At 38.9% G+C, this 22,739-nt stretch overlaps 1 non-coding gene, 2 pseudogenes and 1 gene segment (V, D, J or C); 2 read left to right on the top strand and 2 right to left on the bottom strand.

Moving 5' to 3' along the window:
* Nucleotides 1–742: 742 nt before the first annotated feature.
* Nucleotides 743–931, bottom strand: LOC136695769 (U2 spliceosomal RNA). The gene has a single exon (XR_010802362.1). It is a non-coding gene; the product is annotated as a U2 spliceosomal RNA (small nuclear RNA).
* Nucleotides 932–5,136: 4,205 nt separating this feature from the next.
* On the top strand, nucleotides 5,137–5,875 carry LOC136695598 (immunoglobulin kappa variable 4-1-like; annotated as a pseudogene).
* Nucleotides 5,876–17,057: 11,182 nt separating this feature from the next.
* On the bottom strand, nucleotides 17,058–17,230 carry LOC136695763 (U2 spliceosomal RNA; annotated as a pseudogene).
* Nucleotides 17,231–21,587: 4,357 nt separating this feature from the next.
* On the top strand, nucleotides 21,588–22,138 carry LOC136694181 (immunoglobulin kappa variable 1-39-like). The segment is given in 2 exon segments: nucleotides 21,588–21,636; nucleotides 21,828–22,138. Coding segments are annotated over 2 exon segments (360 nt in total).
* Nucleotides 22,139–22,739: the final 601 nt, after the last annotated feature.

Here is a 22,739-nt window from a genome sequence, read left to right as displayed (position 1 = left end):
CTTCTAAAATTAGACCGGTTTAAACTACACAACAATTGTGTAGCATATTAGAGGAAGTGTTTTATTGTTATTTTATTTTTCTTCTTCTTCTTCTTCTTCTTCTTCTTCTTCTTATTATTATTATTATTATTATTTCAAAACCTGCTCATCCTTTTTTAAAGTCATCCTTGTAGGGTTCATTATCTTCATCATCTGTGTAAATATGTTCATCTTGACTCAGTCAAACTCAAGGACACACTCAGCACTGAATCTACAGCTGAACTCATTCTCCAACAAGTAAAGGTTCTATTTTGGGGCTAAACATCTATTGGCAATTCACCAGAACCACAAACAATGCTAAAGAAGCACACACATTGGACTATATTTATTTGTATTTACAGTGTGCAGTGTCAGTTATTCCCTCTGCCTCAGCATCATGTCTCTGGGCTGGGTCAAGCCACAGGACAACCTCTACATCTCAGGTAGTGTTCTCCATTGATTAGAAATGGAAAAAGGATCCTGTGGCGTGTTGAATCCAGCCTCTATATGAATCCACACCTACGTCGTCACATGCTGCATCCATTAACTGGAGAAGACTGTCCCAGGTACAGGGCAAATCAGCTGTGATTTAGAGGGAGGACACAGTGATGTTAGTTCAAGCCCCCTGTCCCCAGTTCTCCTGATGCTTGTGGGGATCAAACCAGGGACACTCCTGCCCCAAGCCCACTTCTCTAACCATTACAGCATGGCTGCCCCCAAGAGAAAGAAGTGCAGAGTTCCTGGAGGTTCTGTAATAACGTGTAGATGAAAAGAGTGGATTTATCAAGCCCCTCTTCTGCCCTTTGCTCTAAAAATCTATTTATTTCATAATTATAATATAGAGGAGGTATCAGATATTAAACCTAGAGAACTGATACTAAACTTGATCTTAGCTGAAAGGCAGAGTAGTGAGGAACATCCCACTGAAATGTAGCTGGTGCAATGTGGACAATATCAATCTAACACATAATCACACAGCCCTTCTGTGATCAGGCCCCTGTCCTGCTCAGCTCCCCCACTACATTCTGTCCTCCCCAGACATGTCCTTTTACTTAGAGTTAATAAAAGTGTGGTGTAAGTGTTATTTTATTGTTATTATAAATGTACAGTTACTGTGAGTGTCCTGTAAATTGAAATGTATATTTAGTGTTACTCTAGTGTTTCTCTTGGTGCAGTCTTAGGCAGAGTCCAGTGTTAGTGTAAGACCAGCAGGAGGTATTTTTACTGGTTGTTTAGTCTTTTTCACTGAGACAAAAAGACATCAGTGTAAACTGATACATTCATCATGGAGCTTAAACATCATCTGTTTCCATCACCTTCACAATGTGTGAGAGCAGCGCTGCCATTTTCTAAGATTCTGTTTCTGTTTTCTTCAACTGAACTTTCTTAAATTACACACTGCTTCAATAGCAGAAGAAACCACTCAGTGTCTGATTATTTCCACCTGCTCTGAACCAGTCTTGGACAGACATTAGATCTGCTGGTTTCTCCCATAGTGTATTCTCTAAGATCCACCCAAAACACTGTTACATTTAATTTTGAATAATTAACACATTTCATATTCTGTAACATTGCTGTAACACAGTGGTGTCACCCACGAAAGACTTGATCACCACCTGCTGAACAATGAATTAACAAATGAAACACTAGGACTATGACACTGTAACAGTTCTCATCAGCACTAAGGAACTGAAACCAAGCTCCAAACAACTGAACTCAGCACAGCATTTTACACACACCAGTAAAGAGAGAGAGAGGAGAGAGAGAGAGAGAGAGAGAGAGAGAGAGAGCAGTGAGAGAGAGAGAGAGAGAGAAAGAGAGAGAGAGAGGAGAGAGAGAGAGAGAGAGAGAGAGAGAGAGAGAGAGACAGAGAGAGAGAGAGAGAGGGAAAGAGAGAGAGAGAGAGAGAGAGAGAGAGAGAGGGAAAGAGAGAGAGAGAGAGAGAGAGAGAGAGAGAGAGAGGAAAGAGAGAGAGAGAGAGAGAGAGAGAGGAGAGAGAGAGAGAGAGAGAGAGAGAGAGAGGGAAAGAGAGAGAGAGAGAGAGAGATAGAGAGAGAGAGAGAGAGAGAGAGAGAGAGAGAGGGAGAGAGAGAGAGAGAGAGAGCAGTGAGGTGAAACTCAGATTTACATGAACAGTCCTGAGACGTCCTCTTTCTCCCAGAATAGAGCAGCACCTTCACCAGATGTTCAGCTTCATTTAGTCAACTTGTCCGACTTGAGGGTTCTCAGACTTAGTTAACTTTAAATCTATTTGCAGATTTCTATATGTTTTCAGGTAAAAAATGGAGACAGTGTGTACACACCCTGAGCTCTCAATGCCTGATAAGTCAAATTATGATATTTCCACACCATGCCACATGTAACCATCGTTAATGTTCTTCAAAGAAGTCATCAAGTTGTGAAAAGGCTTTAATCTAAACCTTATTTAAATACTTGAGTACCAATAGTGTTTTAAGGGGAAATAAGTGTTTACACAGTTTTTCTATTGCTGTCCCATATTTCATTTTACTGATGTTGTTGTTCTATCAAATTTAAAGTGGCTTGACATCAAAAAATCAGCTGTGTACATAAATGTCCACTTCATGTGTGTGTTTCACCGTTTTATAAAAACAGAGAAGTAAACAATTTCTTAAAACACTGCTAACAGCAACAGTATTAAATAAATTATATTTTTATTTTTGCTATAATTACAGATGTTTTATTCAGATTTTTATCTATTGGCAGTAAAACCATAAACTATATGAGTCAAGTCAAGTGAATGTTATTATCATTCCAGTGACATACAGTTTACAGTACACAGTGAAACAACACAACTTTCCTCCAGGACCGACAAACACACAACATCTCACACAGGGCTAAAGTGCACGAGGGCAACATGTGCAACAACGCTAGATGCTAGAGGATTGCCTCATGACAATCATCTGGAACACTTCATGATGATGGGAGTGAGTGCATTGGGACAGTATTCACTGAGGCAGGACACAGGAGACATCTTTGACATGAGGATATTGGTGGTTGGCTTGAAGCACATTGGGATGATGGCGCTGCTCTGGGAGGTGTTGAAGATATCAGTGTAGATATGTTAGCTGGTCTGCACATCCTCTGAACACTCAGCCATGAATGTAGTCTGCTCCAGCAGCTTTTCCTGGGTTCATTTTACATAGAGTTTTCCTCACATTAACTCTTCATTGGGAGGAGGGGTGGTCTTCTTCAGCATTGTGTCGTTCTGCACCTCAAACCATGTGTAGAATGTGTTCAGCGCATTGGGAAGGGAAGCATCACTGTCCAGATGGAGACAGAACTGCTCTAAGAATCTGTAGCTTCTACAGTGTGGGAGTGTTTTCCATTATTAACAGCTGCAGAATCCATTTATATTGTGTTCTAGTTCAGAAATAGTTTGTGTAAAGAGTGAAGTGAGCTGTGTTTAGAGCAGGCTTTTGTATTAAATGTAAAGCTGGATTGTAGAGTCAATGTTGGGTTATTAGACATGCATTATAGTTTAACTCATAACAGCCCAGACCCAGTTCACCATAAAGTCAAATTGTGAGAAATATAAAACAGGCCAAAGAAACAACATAGAACATTTTTTTAACAATTTCTTTCTGTAATTTGTAATTCATTTTGAGTTGAAATCGCAACATAACAAACATCACAGCAACCATTTTCTAAACTTGTATTTGCACATTTTGTCCCTGAAAAGTGATCCGAGCGGGTCGTACAGTATGTAACACAGGACAGGTGACTAAAGCAGTTCAACTGTTAAAAGGTTTGGAACACACCTTTTATAAACACAAGTATGTTTTTAAAATAAACATTTCTATGTATTCACCAATCACACCGTCATTCTATAAATGAGGTCAAACAAACACAAATTCACACACTGTCACGTGACTGCATTCAGGATGTTCAGTAAATGTCACTTAGGGACGTCATGATTTAAAGTGAAGGATAAAGCTGTGTAGAGAATTTTTCAGACCTCATCAAGTGTTTGTGACACATTTGTCACCACGGGTTCTTACGGGCTAAAGATTTGTTAACACTATTTCTAACGTTGGCTTCTTAACAGTTAATTAACATTTAACAAGCAGGTAACTCACTAATGACAAAGAAATAACCAAAACCAAGAGTAACACATCAGTTGTAAGCACTCACACATTTGTAAAATGCTATGTATTTATTTAATGTATTTTAAGATTGCTTAAATAGGTTATTAACTGTTTATATATTATATTATTATAGTAATGTCCATTTATGCTGTAATATTCAGTTCAAAGCAGACCTCAACTGCCTGGATATGACATGCTGATCCTACAATATAAACAGGTTAAAATATTTAAATCCAGACTGGTCTAATGTGGTAGTCATTGCTAGTAAATGAACTCATCTGCAGGATCTACAAAGAGCAGGTCAGGATGGAACTGCATTACTGCATTTTTGTTATGAATTCTAGCCTTAATAAGCACTTCCTAAGGGTAAGTCTGTAGTTATAAAGGGTGAATTAGTAACACTGTAGTTATGGTCTTGCAAGTTCCTTAATAAACATTGTATTAATATATGTTACTCATTATGAACTACTTCCACAACATTAAATGCTTATAATAGAGAATATGTACATTCTACTTTAGTTTTACAATTGCTAAATAAAGACTTTCAGTCCAATATCCAGTGAAATGTTACACCATGAAGGTAAAAGAAACTGTAAACACACAGTGCTCCTTGATATCTACAATAACAGTGAATATTCCTTGCAGCTTAAAAACTATAACTGTAATAAAGTAATTACTCTGGATGTCTGTTGAGTTAAAATTATTCAACACACTGTATAAATACCTTTATAATGTTTGTAAATTCTCTTTCATATAATATGCTAATTGTGACTATTAACTGCTTATTAATCATTAATAAACTGCTTGCTAATAGACTGTTAAGAAGCAGACCTTAAAACAAGTTTTACCAAATGTTCTTATTGTTATCATAGTTCCCTTCACCAAAATAAATATGATGATCTTTCCTCAGTGTTGTTAGAAAGATGATTTCCATAGAGAGGGTCCACTTTGCATCATGAGCCCATGCTTCAGTGCTCTGCTAGTGTTTATAGTCCTGTGAGTTTAACACTTCATGACTGAGAGCTGCTGCCCCACAAACTTCACCCACAGCAACCATGACTTTGGTCTCCCTCTTCATCTGGACACTGGCGCTCTGGACGAGAGGTGACACAACTGATTTCCTTTATGGATATTTGTTTCTGATATAAAACACGTAATTGTATTTAAATCTTATGATTTGCAGCTACAGTGAACACATGTACATATAAAGTTAAATAAATACAAGCAACATAAATAGTAATAATAATAACAATAATATAAATCATTAATTAATTAAAACACCTGAGCACATTTTGAATAATTTGACAAGAATAATTTAACAATTAAAAAAAACAAACATTTTATTTACAGTTTTCTAAGTGTATTTATTCACATTAACTCATTTATACTATTTATATTTACTCTTTCCTTCAGGATCCAGTGGTCAGGTGACTGTGACTCAGACTCCTTCAGTGAAAACTGTTTCTACAGGACAATCAGTCACCATCAACTGTAGAACCAGCCCTGCAGTGTATCGCTGGAGTAATGGAAAAGAAGGATTACACTGGTATCAGCAGAAACCTGGAGAAGCTCCTAAACTCCTGATCTACTACGCTAACACTAGACAGTCAGGTATTTCAGATCGTTTCAGTGGCAGTGGATCTGGATCTGACTTCACTCTGACCATCAGTAACGTCCAGACTGAAGATGCAGGAGATTATTACTGTCAGAGTTTTCATGAGATCAGTGGTAGCTATGTGTTCACACAGTGAAATAGAGTCGTACAAAAACCTCCCTCAGTCAGAGACTGCACAGAGACTGCACTGCTGCAGCTGCACCCTACTGCAGGTGCTGAGGGGGAGGATGATACACACAATAACACACTCTGTGGAGGAGAGACACACACCTCACTAACACACACCTCCACACACACAATAACACACTCTGTGGAGGAGAGACACACACCTCACTTACACACACCTCCACACACAATAACACACTCTGTGGAGGAGAGACACACACCTCACTAACACACACCTCCACACACAATAACACACTCTGTGGAGGAGAGAGACACACCTCACTAACACACACCTCCACACACAATAACACACTCTGTGGAGGAGAGACACACACCTCACTTACACACACCTCCACACACAATAACACACTCTGTGGAGGAGAGACACACACCTCACTAACACACACCTCCACACACACAATAACACACTCTGTGGAGGAGAGACACACACCTCACTAACACACACCTCCACACACACAATAACACACTCTGTGGAGGAGAGACACACACCTCACTAACACACACCTCCACACACAATAACACACTCTGTGGAGGAGAGACACACACCTCACTAACACACACCTCCACACACACAATAACACACTCTGTGGAGGAGAGACACACACCTCACTAACACACACCTCCACACACACAATAACACACTCTGTGGAGGAGAGACACACACCTCACTAACACACACCTCCACACACAATAACACACTATGTGGAGGAGAGACACACACCTCACTAACACACACCTCCACACACAGTAACACACTCTGTGGAGGAGAGACACACACCTCACTAACACACACACACCTCCACACACACAATAACACACTCTGTGGAGGAGAGATACACACCTCACTAACACACACCTCCACACACAATAACACACTCTGTGGAGGAGAGACACACACCTCACTAACACACACCTCCACACACACAATAACACACTCTGTGGAGGAGAGACACACACCTCACTAACACACACCTCCACACACAATAACACACTCTGTGGAGGAGAGACACACACCTCACTAACACACACCTCCACACACACAATAACACACTCTGTGGAGGAGAGACACACACCTCACTAACACACACCTCCACACACAATAACACACTCTGTGAAGGAGAGACACACATCTCACTAACACACACCTCCACACACAATAACACTCTCTGTGGAGGAGAGACACACATCTCACTAACACACACCTCCACACACACAATAACACACTCTGTGGAGGAGAGACACACACCTCACTAACACACAACTCCACACACAATAACACACTCTGTGGAGGAGAGACACACACCTCACTAACACACACCTCCACACACAATAACACACTCTGTGGAGGAGAGACACACACCTCACTAACACACACCTCCACACACAATAACACACTCTGTGGAGGAGAGACACACACCTGTCTGCAATATGTTCCTGCAGCCATGTCTCAGTGAAACACATAGTGCTGCATTCCCGGTATTCCCACTGAGTCCTTATCAGTACTCTGAGCTTATCCATCGTATTCACCAGTGACCTCACATTCCCCATTACAACCAAGGGAAGGTAGGGTTTATACTTCCTCCTTCTAGCTCTCCATTTTACACCAGCCCAACATCCCAGACATGTCCTCTTCAAACCATCAGGGATTTGGGGTCTCACTCTGGGCACTAGTACTGCACCATCTCAGCCAAAGACATGGTGCCCCTTTGGTGCAGTAATAACCCTCCTACTACTCAAACACAAAGACTACTCCAACTCCTCACAAAGTGTTGATGGAGAACAGTTACTCTGCTCAAAAGAACAAAGCTATGGAGGTGGGTGCTGTATTTGTTCGCCACATTTGGCTTTGATCATGCTGAACTTAAACTCATGTGCAGCTGCTCCAGTGTATCACATTTCATTTATTGATATTTACAGAGATGCACCAGGTATCTCGTTATAAGAAATCTACAGACGTTTGAGAGTATAGTGTAGACCACTCATACTACACAACAATAGGGGGTCTCTTCTCTCTGGACCTGTGTGAGACTGTTCCTGAGGAAGGACACATTGATAGTGCTACAGTGAGGACCCTGTTACTTTACCAGGGCATGTAACGGGTAGTTTACATTACCATATTAAAATCATGGACAATGTGATATAACAAATCTGCTCTGAAACCTGTTTATACCTGTTTCTGTCAAAAACAGATTTACATGATAGTTACTGTTAAAGCTCAGTGTGGTTTATACAGCTGCTCTGTATAACTCACAACATTCTCAACATTCAAGTACCTCTGTGCAGTTCTGAAAGGGACACCACATATATTACTAGTAACTGTCTAGGTATTATCAGTAACCAAAGTACAGTGCTAATTTTATCGATGAATTTACAGAGATGCTGTCTTTTATGTCTACTGACTTTGACCATTTTGTTATTGCTGGTGACTTTATCATATCAACAATCCCAAGGACTGTTTTGCGAAGGACCTACACGCCATATTGGACTCTTTTGGTCACACACTGGATGTCGTTATCTCAAAGAGACTCAACATATCGGACACTGTGAAGGACGTCGCACTGTCAGATCACTACTGTGTGTTCTTTGATATGTGGACCTCACCAGTCATCACGGACAGAAGAGTTTGTGTCAAGAAAAAGATCATAAAGGACTGCACAGCTACACTTTTCATGAGTAAAATGTGCACTACACCATGTGAACAATCCAACTCTGGTATCTGATGAGTAGTTTTAATTAAAAAATTGTCAGGATGAGATTGCGCCAGTTATAGTGAAGGCTTTGTCTTGGAAACAGAAAGCACCATGGAGAAATGCTTCTGTTGTTCAAATCCAAAAGAGGGAGTGTCGCAAGGCAGAACACAGATGGTGTAAAACAAGTCTTCATATTCACAAAGAAATCTACAAAGATAGGCTACATCAATAAAAACACGATAATATGCAAAACACAACAATCCTACTTCTCTAGCATCATCAACAGCAACATTAACAACAGCAAAATCCTCTTCACCGTGGTCAACAGACTTACTAACTCACCCACACCAATGGCCCCTGAATTAGTATCAACTCAGTGATGTAATGAGTTTGCATTTTTATTTAACACTAAAATCCAGAATATCAGACAAGTGATTAGTACATGTCCATGTCCAACAATGAGTCTGTACCCTCTCCATCACCTCATAAAGACTCCATAGTTGAAATGAATTCAGTACTGTAAACAGTGAAATTTTAATTGACACAGTTAATCATCTCAAACCATCCACGTGTAGTCTTGACACACTACCAACCAAATTTTTAAAGAGCGTGTTTCACACTATAGCACCAGACCTACTCCATATTGTTAACCCCTCACTCATGTCGGGGGTCTTTCTGAGCTCACTAAAAGCTGCAGTTTTAAAGCCTTTTCTAAAAAAGAAAAATGTAGAATCTTCACTGATAAGTAACTACAGACCAATTTCTAATTTACCATTCATTGGCAAAATCATTGAGAAAATAGTGTTCAGGCAAATCACTAGTTTCTTGTTCATAAACAGTAGCCTAGACAAATTCCATTCTGGGTTCCGGTCTAATCACATCACTGAGACTGCTCTAATCAAAGTAATTAACCACATTCACTTAAACAGCTTCAACTGATTCAAAACACAGCTGCCAGAGTTCTCACTAGGAGCAAAAGAAGAAATCACATCACCCCCATCCTCAAATCCTTACACTGGATACCAGTCTGTTACAGAATAGACTTTAAGGTGAGATATGAGTCGAGCAGAGCTCTCAGATCTTTAGGAACTAGTCAGTTAGTCCAGCCTCAGGTGAAAACTAAACATAGAGAAACAGTGTTTAGCTCCAGCGTTATGATTTGAATTATTTCTTTTAATTTAAGAGTTTTTTTTTTTTTTTTCTGTAAAGCACTTTGAATTGCTTTTGCATGAAAGTGCTCTATAAATAAACTCACCTTGCCTTGCCTAGATCCATTCAGTAGTCAGTGTATTACAAGGGCCTAAGGATATGTGAGAGTCAATTTATTCTTCAGAAATGTTACACACCACTTTCACTTAACAATGATATCTGTGGTCTATGGTCTCTAAACATATGTCAGTCTGTTCATGAGAAAGGACTCCTATCCTGGTGCTACAGTGAGTACCCTGACACTTGACCTAGGCATAGAACAGGGAGTTTGAACTGAAAAAATTAAAATCATGAACAGTGTGATTTTACAAACTGTTATTGCCATGAGTTGTTTTATGTTAATGCAGTTTAGTCAAACACTGCTCAGAGCACAATCAATGAAGTTGGAGGAAATCAGAATGGAGATACAAGATACTAGACCAGGGGTGGGCCATTAATTTTCCCAGTGGGCCACATGAGAAACTCTGACTGTTGTGAAGGTCCGGACCAATATGTCAAACTAAGGTTGGCTTAATATTAATTTGATTTATTTACAAAAACTAGTAAATTGTATGGTTATGATAAGCTGTTAATGATTAGAGTAGACTAATTAGTCAATGAAAATATGAGAGGCATCATGAAAATGGCAATATCAAATCACTATTTAATACACGTTCAAGAAAAACTAAAGAAAATGTATGTTTTGCATTAAATGAACTCTATACAATGTTCTATTGCCATTTTGTTTGTGGTCTTACTAACTAGTTTTCTGTTTTTCAGTTCATTTTCTCTAGTTAAATGAGAAATATCTAGTCTGCTTTAGGCTTGAACAAGTGTAGTGAAGACTGGTTTAGTTCTGAGATGGATATGTGAAGGACAGCTGATAGGTGATGGTCAGTAGAGAGGATCTGTGTCTGAATTTGTTAAACTTCATCACTGAGAATGTTTGTTCACATATGTAGGTAGATCCAAAGAGAACCAGCATCTCTTGAGGATGCCTCCTTATGTGTGGCATCTTCTCCTCTTTGAGAGTAGAATAACAATCCAGGAGTGATACTGACTTGAATTGCTCTGCCAGTAGTGTGTTAGACAGTCGATGAGTTCAAGCTGATCAACACTGTGTGCATTATCCACACGGCAAGTGAAATGAGAAGAAATCATATACATTTCACTCTTAGGTGTTTTGAAGACTTCAAATCGCCATTAAAACTAATCACGTAGTGCCCTTAAGATGGATACATTACTGCAGAGGTGATCAGTTAATGGTGTGGCTTCTTCAGTGTTGGCATGTTGGTGAGATGTTACCCTCCAACTGACTTGAAAGAAACTGCAACTTTCTTATGAAAGCCTTCACCAGACGATACACTTCATGTGCAAACAGGCCCTTGCCTTGCAATTTGGCCTTTAGTTCATTCATTAGTGCAGTCACATCAACAGCAAATGTGAGATCTGCCATCCAGTCTGCATCTGAGAGCTCTGGGATGTCTTTGCCTTTCTTGTCACAACACTCTAGAATCTCTGCTCTCAGGTCCCACACTCTTTTAATCACCTTGCCCAGACAGAGCCATCTGACAGCTGTGTGGTAGCCTATGTCACCATGTTCAGTCTCATGCTCCTCCACAACTGCTTCAAACTGTCTGTGATTCAGTGCTCTTGCCCTGATGAAGTGAACTATTTTAGTTACATATCAGTAACATAGTTCATTTATAGCACTGAATTACACAACACCTCCTGATGTATGATGCAATGCAAAAATACCAATTCCAGTTCTGGGTTAATTTCAGTCATTTTATCTTGCATCCGCTCCAAAATTCAGACATTTTTCACTGTCATTTTTGGACAATCATCAATTGTAACACCTGCCAGTCTGTCCCATTGCTGCCAGCTCCTCTGTAATATCAAGGTCTTTTGTGATTCCACGTACAAAGATGAGCAACTGCACAGTGTCTTGGACATCACAGCTCTCGTCCAGAGCCAAAGAGAAAAAGTCAAAACTGTCTGCTTTCTTTTGCAGCTGTAGCTCCAGATTTTCTGCCATTTCCTCACTCTTTCTCGCTACGGCTCACCATGAGAGGGACACATTCTCAAATGCATGCTTCTTTTTTCTCAGGGCAGATTAGCAGAGCAAAATTCACCAAACACTCTTTAACAAATTCCCCATCAGAGGAAGGCTTATTGATTTTTGCGAGTGGGATATCACAAAGCTGGTTTTGCTGCTTCTCTGGAGGTGTGAAGCTTGGTTAAATGTCCTTGTTGCTTTTGCAGATTAGCTAGAAAGCTTCTGGTGTCCGTGTGTGCTCTTCATCAGTGAAGTTCTTGTATTTCTCTGCATGTTTAATCTTGTAATGGGGATTCAAGTTGTAATCCTTAAACAGAGCAAGCTGTTCTCCACAAACTATTCACAGGACTTTGACTTTGACATTAGTAAAATACTTAGAACTCCATGTGCTGTTAAAAACCCTACATTCTGTATCAACCTTTCTTTTTGTATCATGAGGTGACTTTTTTATGAACGAACTGCTGATTCATATCTCTCCTTGTTCAGTCTGCCAGTACAATATGCAAGAATGTACGACTTATGTAACCTGGAATAAGCAACCTCTTCAAAATAAAAGCAGTTTGGTTGTAGTTCTTGCATAATATTCACTGATTTATGTTTAATTTCTAGGGGGAGATGCCTATGTAGTTGTTAAGGACAGCTGGCAGCTGATAGGATCATAAATGGCCACAGTAACCTTAGTATTTAGGTGTAGGATTTAAACAACAGACATGTTGTGGCTGCAGGTAGGAAGAGGGGTGTGTCCTGTGTGAATCTCTAATTGATTGGCATAGGATATTTTACATCTTATCCTGAGTACGCTTATAATTAGCACTGACCTCCCACAGCTGGAAGAGAAACAGCCAAAGGCTTGGATGTGGCCCGGGGGCCATACAGTGGCCAGGTCTGCGAGTTTCAAAATAGGGAGACCTTTTAACTCACATCAATTAACTGATGTCAATATTATTTGCTGGTCGTTGGCCATTGATCATATTTCTTACTTTTTATGATGAAAGAACATTTGGGAAATCTGAACTTTTATTAAACACATTAGAGTTACTAATAGAGCCAAAAAATGAACCGCTACAGATCTTTCAAAGCTTTATTTTTACAAATGAATATAACATTTTTAAAAGAAAGATAGGCCAGGGTTAGGGTTAGAGCAGGAACAATAATCAACAAACAGAGCATTAATCAGAGACATGTTTGAACACACTGAAGATGAAGAGGAGCTCTATCAGCTCCAACACAGTTGTGGACCCTCACTGTCCAGTGCACTGATCTCTCTTCAGTGTTTCACTGACAGTAGTCTGGCCTCCTTTGGTGGCCTCACAGGTCACTGTCTTCTTCATCCACTCGTCCTCCTGGAGGGTCAGGGTGCTGCTCCAGCTGTAGAGGCCAGTGTCCTTCTGCAGAAGCCCAGAGCTCTGACTAAACCCAGAGGTCAGAGGGTTTCCACCCACCTTCCAGCTCAGCTTCCAGTCTGAGGGGAAGCCCTTGTTGGCCAAACACACCAGTGTGGTCTTCCCCTGCCCCAGACTGGAGGAGGGCAGGACTGTGAGGGTGGGGCGGGTCGGAGCTAGGACACACACACACACACACACACACACACAGTTTCATTTCCCTTATTTCTAACACAGCACAAATGACTTCAGTGACGCAGTAAAAATCACACTCTAATTACAACCTTCAACTCAACCACTTTCACATATAAACTCATATTTACAATTACATTCAGAGGAGGATTTCAGTTTCATTAAATATTACAGAGTTTTCACTTACAAACATCTACAGAACATTATGATTTCACCAGGCGTCCCCAAACATTTGCATATAACTGTTTTTCTAACAGAGCAGAACTGAGTTCAGTGAAGCATTAAAATAACGCTGTAATTATAACCTTAAACTGAACCGCTTCAAATATGAACTAATATTTACAATTACATTAATAGATACATTTCATTCAGAAAACTTTTAAAACTATTTCTTTCATTTAATTCATTATAATTGTAACATTACACACATCCCATGATGTGAAAGTTTAAAACATGATTTGATTTCCTCCAAAACAGTAAATAATCAATAACTAAATCAAGCTGCAGTCTCCATGTACTACGTCTTCAAAGCTTTAGAACAGAAAACACTGCTCATAATAACCTCCACATTGTGGCGTCCAGATGGAGACAGAACGGCTCTAATCACCCAACACTGACTCTACAATCCAGCTTTACATTTGATCTTTTTAAAAAGAAATGTCATCACTGAACACTTCACAGGAAACCTTTAGGAAATATTTGTATTTTAAAGAAAAGAAATCCAGTTCAGAAACAGGAGCTGGTGGTGAAACCTAAAGCTCCACACTCTCCACACTTCAGAGCAGTTCTAATTAAATACATTCACATTTGGATTATCATTTATTCAGAAGATCATCAAGTGCATCTCTACTGTTGTCCAGAATCATTTTAATGAAAGATTCCTTTTGAATAAAGAGTAAAAGTGGACTTACTTCCAACATCCAGTTTTGTTCCTCCACCAAAAGTCCACCACAGTGATACAAACTCGTTTACTGGCCGTACAAAAACCTCCTGCTCTAAACACACCGCTCTCTTCAGCCTTTACACACACTATTTCTGAACTAGAACACAATATTAATGGATTCTGCAGCTATTAATAATGGAAAACACTCCCAAACTGTAGAAGTTACAGATTCTCAACAAGGATTATTTTATAAACATTAAAATATCTAAACCCAGGACACACTTTGTTTTTTGTATTTCCACAACAGACAAACACTTGATATAAAACTATAAAACTACATGTAGAAAGATGTTTTCATCTCAGATTCCAATTACAATCACAGATACAATCATATCAACTAATATTAAAACCAGATCCAATTAATGACAATAATAAAAACATGCTCCACTCTCTGTGTTGGTGATTATATGTTCACTTTCATCAGAAGTGTTCATAAATAATTCAATCAGTAAAAATTAGAGCTGCTGTTGAAAACTGTTCAACATTCATTAATAGTTTAAAAGATTCTTACTGTTATCATTGTGTTTCCTCCACCCAAAAGTCCTCCAGCCCTGATCCAGACAGATGGAGCCGCAGTAGCAGCTGCAGAAAACCTCAAATGAAAGGCAGAGACAGTTAGAGTTTAGGATTTTAAACATGAGACTCCACACTGAGCAGAAATGTTTGATCAAACAATATCAAATAAATATGATGATCTTTCCTCAGTGTTGTTAGAAAGATGATTTCCATAGAGAGGGTCCACTTTGCATCATGAGCCCATGCTTCAGTGCTCTGCTAGTGTTTATAGTCCTGTGAGTTTAACACTTCATGACTGAGAGCTGCTGCCCCACAAACTTCACCCACAGCAACTATGACTTTGGTCTCCATCTTCATCTGGACACTGGCGCTCTGGACGAGAGGTAGAAATTTGGGGTTATATTTCAGTTTTGAAGTTCAACATAAAAAAAAAAAAAAAAATATATATATATATATATATATATATATATATATATATATATATATATATATATATATATATATTAGTAATTTTAAAATTACATTAGGTGTAATATAATTGTTTGAGTGAGTATATTTTTTTTTAATTGATATTTCATTCTTTCTGTCTGTTAGACTCCTTTGGAGATATAATAATGACTCAGTCTCCAGGATCTCAGTCTGTTTCTCCAGGAGACACTGTTACTATCAGCTGTAGATCCAGTCAGAGCATCAGCAATGACCTTGCCTGGTATCAGCAGAAACCTGGAGAAGCTCCTAAACTCCTCATCTATTACTCCACTAGCCGTCAGTCTGGAGTCTCAGATCGTTTCAGTGGGAGTGGATCTGGTACAGACTTTACTCTAAAAATCACTGGAGTAAAGACTGAAGATGCAGGAGATTATTACTGTCCGCAGGGTTACAGCTATCCGTTCACACAGTGTTAGAGCGTCGTACAAAAACCTCCTTCAGCTGTAGAGGAACTGCTCTGAGTCAGAAACACTCACTGATCTGTGAACAGCTGCTAAAGCTGCACTCAAATGAACTCATCAGCTCCAGAACACTACAGTAGTGAAGAGTGTTCTCTCTTTGGGGAGTTTTCCTCACTGTGGAACAGGGATTTACATCAGGAGATGGAGTATCTCACCAGGAGCAGATTAACACACTCAGCACATTACACACTTTACAACCAGTCTAAACACAGTGTATACACACTTTATACACACTATACACATTCAACATACAGTCTCCACACATTAATTACACACTTTACACAATTTGTTTAAATAGTATTTTACTTTTTTCACACAGTAAAATCACTACATTTGTTTCAAGTAGAACTTTAAAAGTTAAGTATAAAAAGGAAAGACTATGTCCCTGAACTGTAGTATCTTGCTTAAGTCTATTATGTGGATCAAGTCAGTTCTTCTAAAATTAGACCGGTTTAAACTACACAGAACTTGTGTAGCATATTAGAGGAAGTGTTTTATTATTATTTTCTTATTCTTATTCTTATTCTTATTACTATTATTATTATTAATATTATTATTATTATTATTGTTATTACTAGTATTATTCCAAAACCTGTCCATCCATTTTTAAAGTCATCCTTGTGGGGTTCATTATCTTCATCATCTGTGTAAATATGTTCATCTTGACTCAGTCAAACTCAAGGACAACACTCAGCACTGAATCTACAGATAAACTCATTCTCCAACAAGTAAAGGTTCTATTTTGGGGCTAAACATCTATTGGCAATTCACCAGAACCACAAACAATGCTAAAGAATCACACACATTGGACTATATTTATTTGTATTTACAGTGTGCAGTGTCAGTTATTCCCTCTGCCTCAGCATCATGTCTCTGGGCTGGGTCAGGCCACAGGACGACCTCTACATCTCAGGTAGCGTTCTCCATTGATTAGAAATGGACAAAGGATCCCAGTGGTGTGTTGAATCCAGCCTCTATATGAATCCACACCTACGTCGTCACATGCTGCATCCATTAACTGGAGAAGACTGTCCCAGGTACAGGGCAAATCAGCTGTGATTTAGAGGGAGGACACAGTGATGTTACTTCAAGCCCCCTGCCCCCAGTTCTCCTGATGTTTGTGGGAATCAAACCAGGGACACTCCTGTCCCAAGCCCACTTCTCTAACCATTACAGCATGGCTGCCCCCAAGAGAAAGAAGTGCAGAGTTTGTGGAGGTTCTGTAATAATGTGTAGATGAAAAGAGTGGATTTATCAAGCCCCTCTTCTGTCCCTCTGCTCTAAAAATCTATTTATTTCATAATTCTAATATAGAGGCGGTATCAAATATTAAACTGAGAGAACTGATACTAAACTTGATCTTAGCTGAAAGGCAGAGTAGTGATGAACCTCCCACTGAAATGTAGCTGGTGCAATGTGGACAATATCAATCTAACACATAATCACACAGCCATTCTGTGATCAGGCCCCTGTCCTGCTCAGCTCCCCCACTACATTCTGTCCTCCCCAGACATGTCCTTTTACTTAGAGTTAATAAAAGTGTGGTGTAAGTGTTATTTTATTGTTATTATAAATGTACAGTTACTGTGAGTGTCCTGTAAATTGAAATGTATATTTAGTGTTACTCTAGTGTTTCTCTTGGTGCAGTCTTAGGCAGAGATCAGTGTTAGTGTAAGACCAGCAGGATGCATTTTTACTGGTTGTTTAATCTGTTTCACTGAGACAAAAAGACATCAATGTAAACTGATACATTCATCATGGAGCTTAAACATCATCTATTTCTGTCACATCTTGACAATTTCTGGTTTGTTTTCCTCCTTCCATGTGGCTTTGTTTGTTGTTTTCCTATCTCCGCACATGGCTTTGTTTATGTTCTCTCTAGCTCCACCTCTTGTTCCGCCTCTCTGTAATTGTCCTCGTTATCTGTGTCAGGTGTCTCTTGTTAAGTTCATTTATTTAAGCCCTCTTCCCTCACTTCCTGGGATCGGTCATTGTTTCTTTGTGTATTGTGTTGTCGTTTGTGCATTTGTTTGTTTGTTTTCGTTGTCGTTTGTTCCTTGTTTCACGCTCATGGTTCTTCGTATTGTTTCTCGTTTCTGGTTTCTCGTTTCTCTTGCCTCGTTCGGTCTCCTGCCTGTTTCACGCCCCAGTCTTGTAGTTTTGTTTCCTGCTCGTTAATGTTATCTCGTGTTTCTCTTCAAGTTTGTTTCGTTTTGTTATCTCTTTATTAAAACTGTCTGTGTTATAGCGAGTGTGTCCGCCTCCCATAAATTCCTCTCATCACGTCCCCAGCGTGACAGTTTCCATCACCTTCACAATGTGTGAGAGCAGCACCACCATTTTCTAAGATTCTGTTTCTGTTTTTTTTCAACTGAACTTTCTTAAATTACACACTGCTTCAATAGCAGAAGAAATCACTCAGTGTCTGATTATTTCCACCTGCTCTGAACCAGTCTTGGACAGACATTAGATCTGCTGGCATCTCCCATAGTGTATTCTCTAAGATTCACCCAAAACACTGGTACATTTAATTTTGAATAATTAACACATTTCAGTGTTCTCCCCGTGTCCGCGTGGGTTTCCTCCGGGTGCTCCGGTTTCCTCCCACAGTCCAAAAAACACACGTTGGTAGGTGAATTGGCGACTCAAAAAAAGTGCCCATAGGTGTGAGTGTGTGAGTGTGTGTGTGTGTGTGTCTGTGTTGCCCTGTGAAGGACTGGCGCCCCCTCAAGGGTGTATTCCCGCCTTGCGCCCAATGATTCCAGGTAGGCTCTGGACACCCCGCGACCCTGAATTGGATAAGCAGTTTCAGATAATGAATGAATGAATGAATAACACATTTCATATTCTGTAACATTACTGTAACACAGTGGTGTCACCCATGAAAGACTTGATCACCACCTGCTGAACAATGAATTAACAAATGAAACACTAGGACTATGACACTGTGACAGTTCTCATCAGCACTAAGGAACTGAAACCAAGCTCCAAACAACTGAACTCAGCACAGCATTTTACACACACCAGTAAAGAGAGAGAGAGAGAGAGCAGTGAGGTGAAACTCAGATTTACATGAACAGTCCTGTCGTCCTTTCTCCCAGAATAGAGCAGCACCTTCACCAGATGTTCAGCTTCATTTAGTCAACTTGTCCGACTTGAGGGTTCTCAGACTTATTTAACTTTAAAACTATTGACAGATTTCTATATGTTTTCAGGTAAAAAATGTAGACAGTTTGTACACACCCTGAGCTCTCAATGCCTGATAAGTCAGATTATGATATTCCCACACCATGCCACATGTAACCATCGTTAATGTTGTTCAAAGAAGTCATCAAGTTGTGAAAAGGCTTTGACCTACACCTTATTTAAATACTCGAGTACCAATAGTGTTTTAAAGGGAAATAAGTGTTTACACAGTTTTTCTATTGCTGCCCTATATTTCATTTTACTGATGTTGTTGTTCTATCAAATTTAAAGTGGCTTGACATCAAAAAATCAGCTGTGTACATAAATGTCCACTTCATGTGTGTGTTTCACCGTTTTATAAAAACAGAGAAGTAAACAATTTATTAAAACACTGCTAACAGCAACAGTATTAAATGACTTATATTTTTATTTTTGCTATAATTACAGATGTTTTATTCAGATTTTTATCTATTGGCAGTAAAACCATAAACTATATGAGTCAAGTCAAGTGAATGTTATTATCATTCCAGTGACATACAATTTACAGTACACAGTGAAACAACACAACTTTCCTCCAGGACCGACAAACACAGAACATCTCACACAGGGCTAAAGTGCACGAGGGCAACATGTGCAACAACGCTAGATGCTAGAGGATTGCCTCATGACAATCATCTGGAACACTTCATGATGATGGGAGTGAGTGCATTGGGACAGTATTCACTGAGGCAGGACACAGGAGACATCTTTGACACGAGGATGATGGTGGTTGGCTTGAAGCACATTGGGATGATGGTGCTGCTCTGGGAGGTGTTGAAGATGTCAGTGAAGATATGTTAGCTGGTCTGCACATCCTCTGTCCAGATGGAGACAGAAACCGCTCTAAGAATCTGTAGCTTCTACAGTGTGGGAGTGTTTTCCATTATTAACAGCTGCAGAATCCATTAATATTGTGTTATAGTTCAGAAATAGTTTGTGTAAAGAGTGAAGTGAGCTGTGTTTAGAGCAGGCTTTTGTATTAAATGTAAAGCTGGATTGTAGAGTCAGTGTTGGGTGATTAGACATGCATTATAGTTTAACTCATTACAGCCCAGACCCAGTTCACCATAAAGTCAAATTGAGAGAAATATAAAACAGGCCAAAGAAACAACATAGAACATTTTTTTAACATTTCTTTCTGTAATGTGTAATTAATTTTGGGTTGGAATCGCAATATAACAAACATCACAGCAACCATTTTCTAAACTTGTATTTGCACATTTTGTCCCTGAAAAGTGATCCGAGCGGGTCGTACAGTATGTAACACAGGACAGGTGACTAAAGCAGTTCAACTGTTAAAAGGTTTGGAACACACCTTTTATAAACACAAGTATGTTTTTAAAATAAACATTTCTATGTATTCACCAGTCACACCGTCATTCTATAAATGAGGTCAAACAAACACAAATTCACACACTGTCACGTGACTGCATTCAGTAAATGTCACTTAGGGACGTCATGATTTAAAGTGAAGGATAAAGCTGTGTAGGGAATTTTCCAGACCTCATCAAGTGTTTTTGACAGATATGTCACCACGGGTTCTTACGGGATAAATATTTGGTAACACTATTTCTAACGTTGGCTTCTTAACAGTTAATTAACCTTTAACAAGCAGGTAACTCACTAATGACAAAGAAATTACCAAAACCATGAGTAACACATCAGTTGTAAGAACTCACAAATGTGTAAAATGCTATGTATTTATTTAATGTATTTTAAGATTGCTTAAATAGGTTATTAACTGTTTATATATTATATTATTATTATAACGTCCTAAACATTTATGCTGTAATATTCAGTTCAAAGCAGACCTCAACTGTCTGGATATGACATGCTGATCCTACAATATAAACATGTTAAAATATTTAAATCCAGACTGGTCTAATGTGATAGTAATAATTTATTAATGTATGTTACTCATTATGAACTACTTCCACAACATTAAATATTTGTAATAGAGAATGTGTACATTCTACTTTAGTTTTACAATTGCTAAATAAAGACTTTCAGTCTAATATCCAGTGAAATGTTACACCATGAAGGTAAAAGAAACTGTAAACACACAGTGCTCCTTGATATCTACAATAATAGTGGATATTCCTTGCAGCTTTAAAACTATAACTGTAATAAAGTGATTACTCTGAATGTCTGTTAAGTTAAAAGTATTCAACACACTGTATAAATACCTTTATAATGTTTGTAAATTCTCTTTCATATAATATGCTAATTGTGACTATTAACTGCTTATTAATCATTAATAAACTGCTTGCTAATAGACTGTTAAGAAGCAGACCTTAAAACAAGTTTTACCAAATATTCTTATTGTTATCATAGTCTCCTTCACCAAAATAAATATGATGATCTTTCCTCAGTGTTGTTAGAAAGATGATTTCCATAGAGAGGGTCCACTTTGCATCATGAGCCCATGCTTCAGTGCTCTGCTAGTGTTTATAGTCCTGTGAGTTTAACACTTCATGACTGAGAGCTGCTGCCCCACAAACTTCACCCACAGCAACCATGACTTTGGTCTCCATCTTCATCTTGACACTGGCGCTCTGGACGAGAGGTGAGAAACCATATTAATATTTTATATTTTTTATAGCTTATGTGAGATTAATAATTGATTTAAAGTCCAAATTTTCATCTGAAGTTAATATTTTAGCTTTTAACGAGATTTCAAGATTATTATTATTTTTTTTACCACTGAAATATTGTGTTTGTCCATTTAAATCGAACTGTATTTATTTTCCATAATAGGTGCCTTAGGAGATAAAATTCTGACTCAGTCTCCAGGATCTCAGTCTGTTTCTCCAGGAGACACTGTTACTATCAGCTGCAGAGCCAGTGAGAGTGTCAGTAATAGTCTCCACTGGTATCAGCAGAAACCTGGAGAAGCTCCTAAACTCCTCATAAGATACGCATCCACCCGTCAGTCTGGAGTCTCAGATCGTTTCAGTGGGAGTGGGTATGGTACAGACTTTACTCTAAAAATCACTGGAGTAAAGCCTGAAGATGCAGGAGATTATTACTGTCAGCAGAGTTACAGCACTCCGTTCACACAGTGTTAGAGCGTCGTACAAAAACCTCCTTCAGCTGTAGAGGAACTGCTCTGAGTCAGAAACACTCACTGATCTGAGAACAGCTGCTAAAGCTGCACTCAACTGAACTCATCAGCTCCAGAACACTACAGTAGTGAAGAGTGTTCTCTCTTTGGGGAGTTTTCCTCACTGTGGAACAGGGATTTACATCAGGAGATGGAGTATCTCACTAGGAGCTGCAGCAGATGAACACTAGTCACTGTACAAACTACACACAGGCTTCATAACTTTTCAGTAGCAATTTATACATATTCATATTTAATAATTGTATTCTTTCTCTACACACACTTTACTTGCTGTATATAGGCTTTAAATATAATGTACACATTATACTGTACATACTCTATACACACTATACAGTCTACACACACACTGTACCCACTCTGTACATTCAGCTCATTAAAAACACTACACACACATTATACTCTCTCTAAACAGGCTGTACACACTGATACTAATTCTGTTAGCATTAGATTTTCAATCAATTATTTTAATGAAGACACACAGCACAATATATTCAGACAGAACTCATGTTTCAAGGTTTATTCCCAGTTTTTTGGTACAGACCACA

Source organism: Hoplias malabaricus, chromosome 4 (assembly GCF_029633855.1).
Source record: "Hoplias malabaricus isolate fHopMal1 chromosome 4, fHopMal1.hap1, whole genome shotgun sequence".
Classification (NCBI taxonomy): Eukaryota; Metazoa; Chordata; class Actinopteri; order Characiformes; family Erythrinidae; genus Hoplias; species Hoplias malabaricus.
Note: the sequence above shows the minus strand (reverse complement) of the source record. Positions and strands in the feature narration are given on the sequence as shown.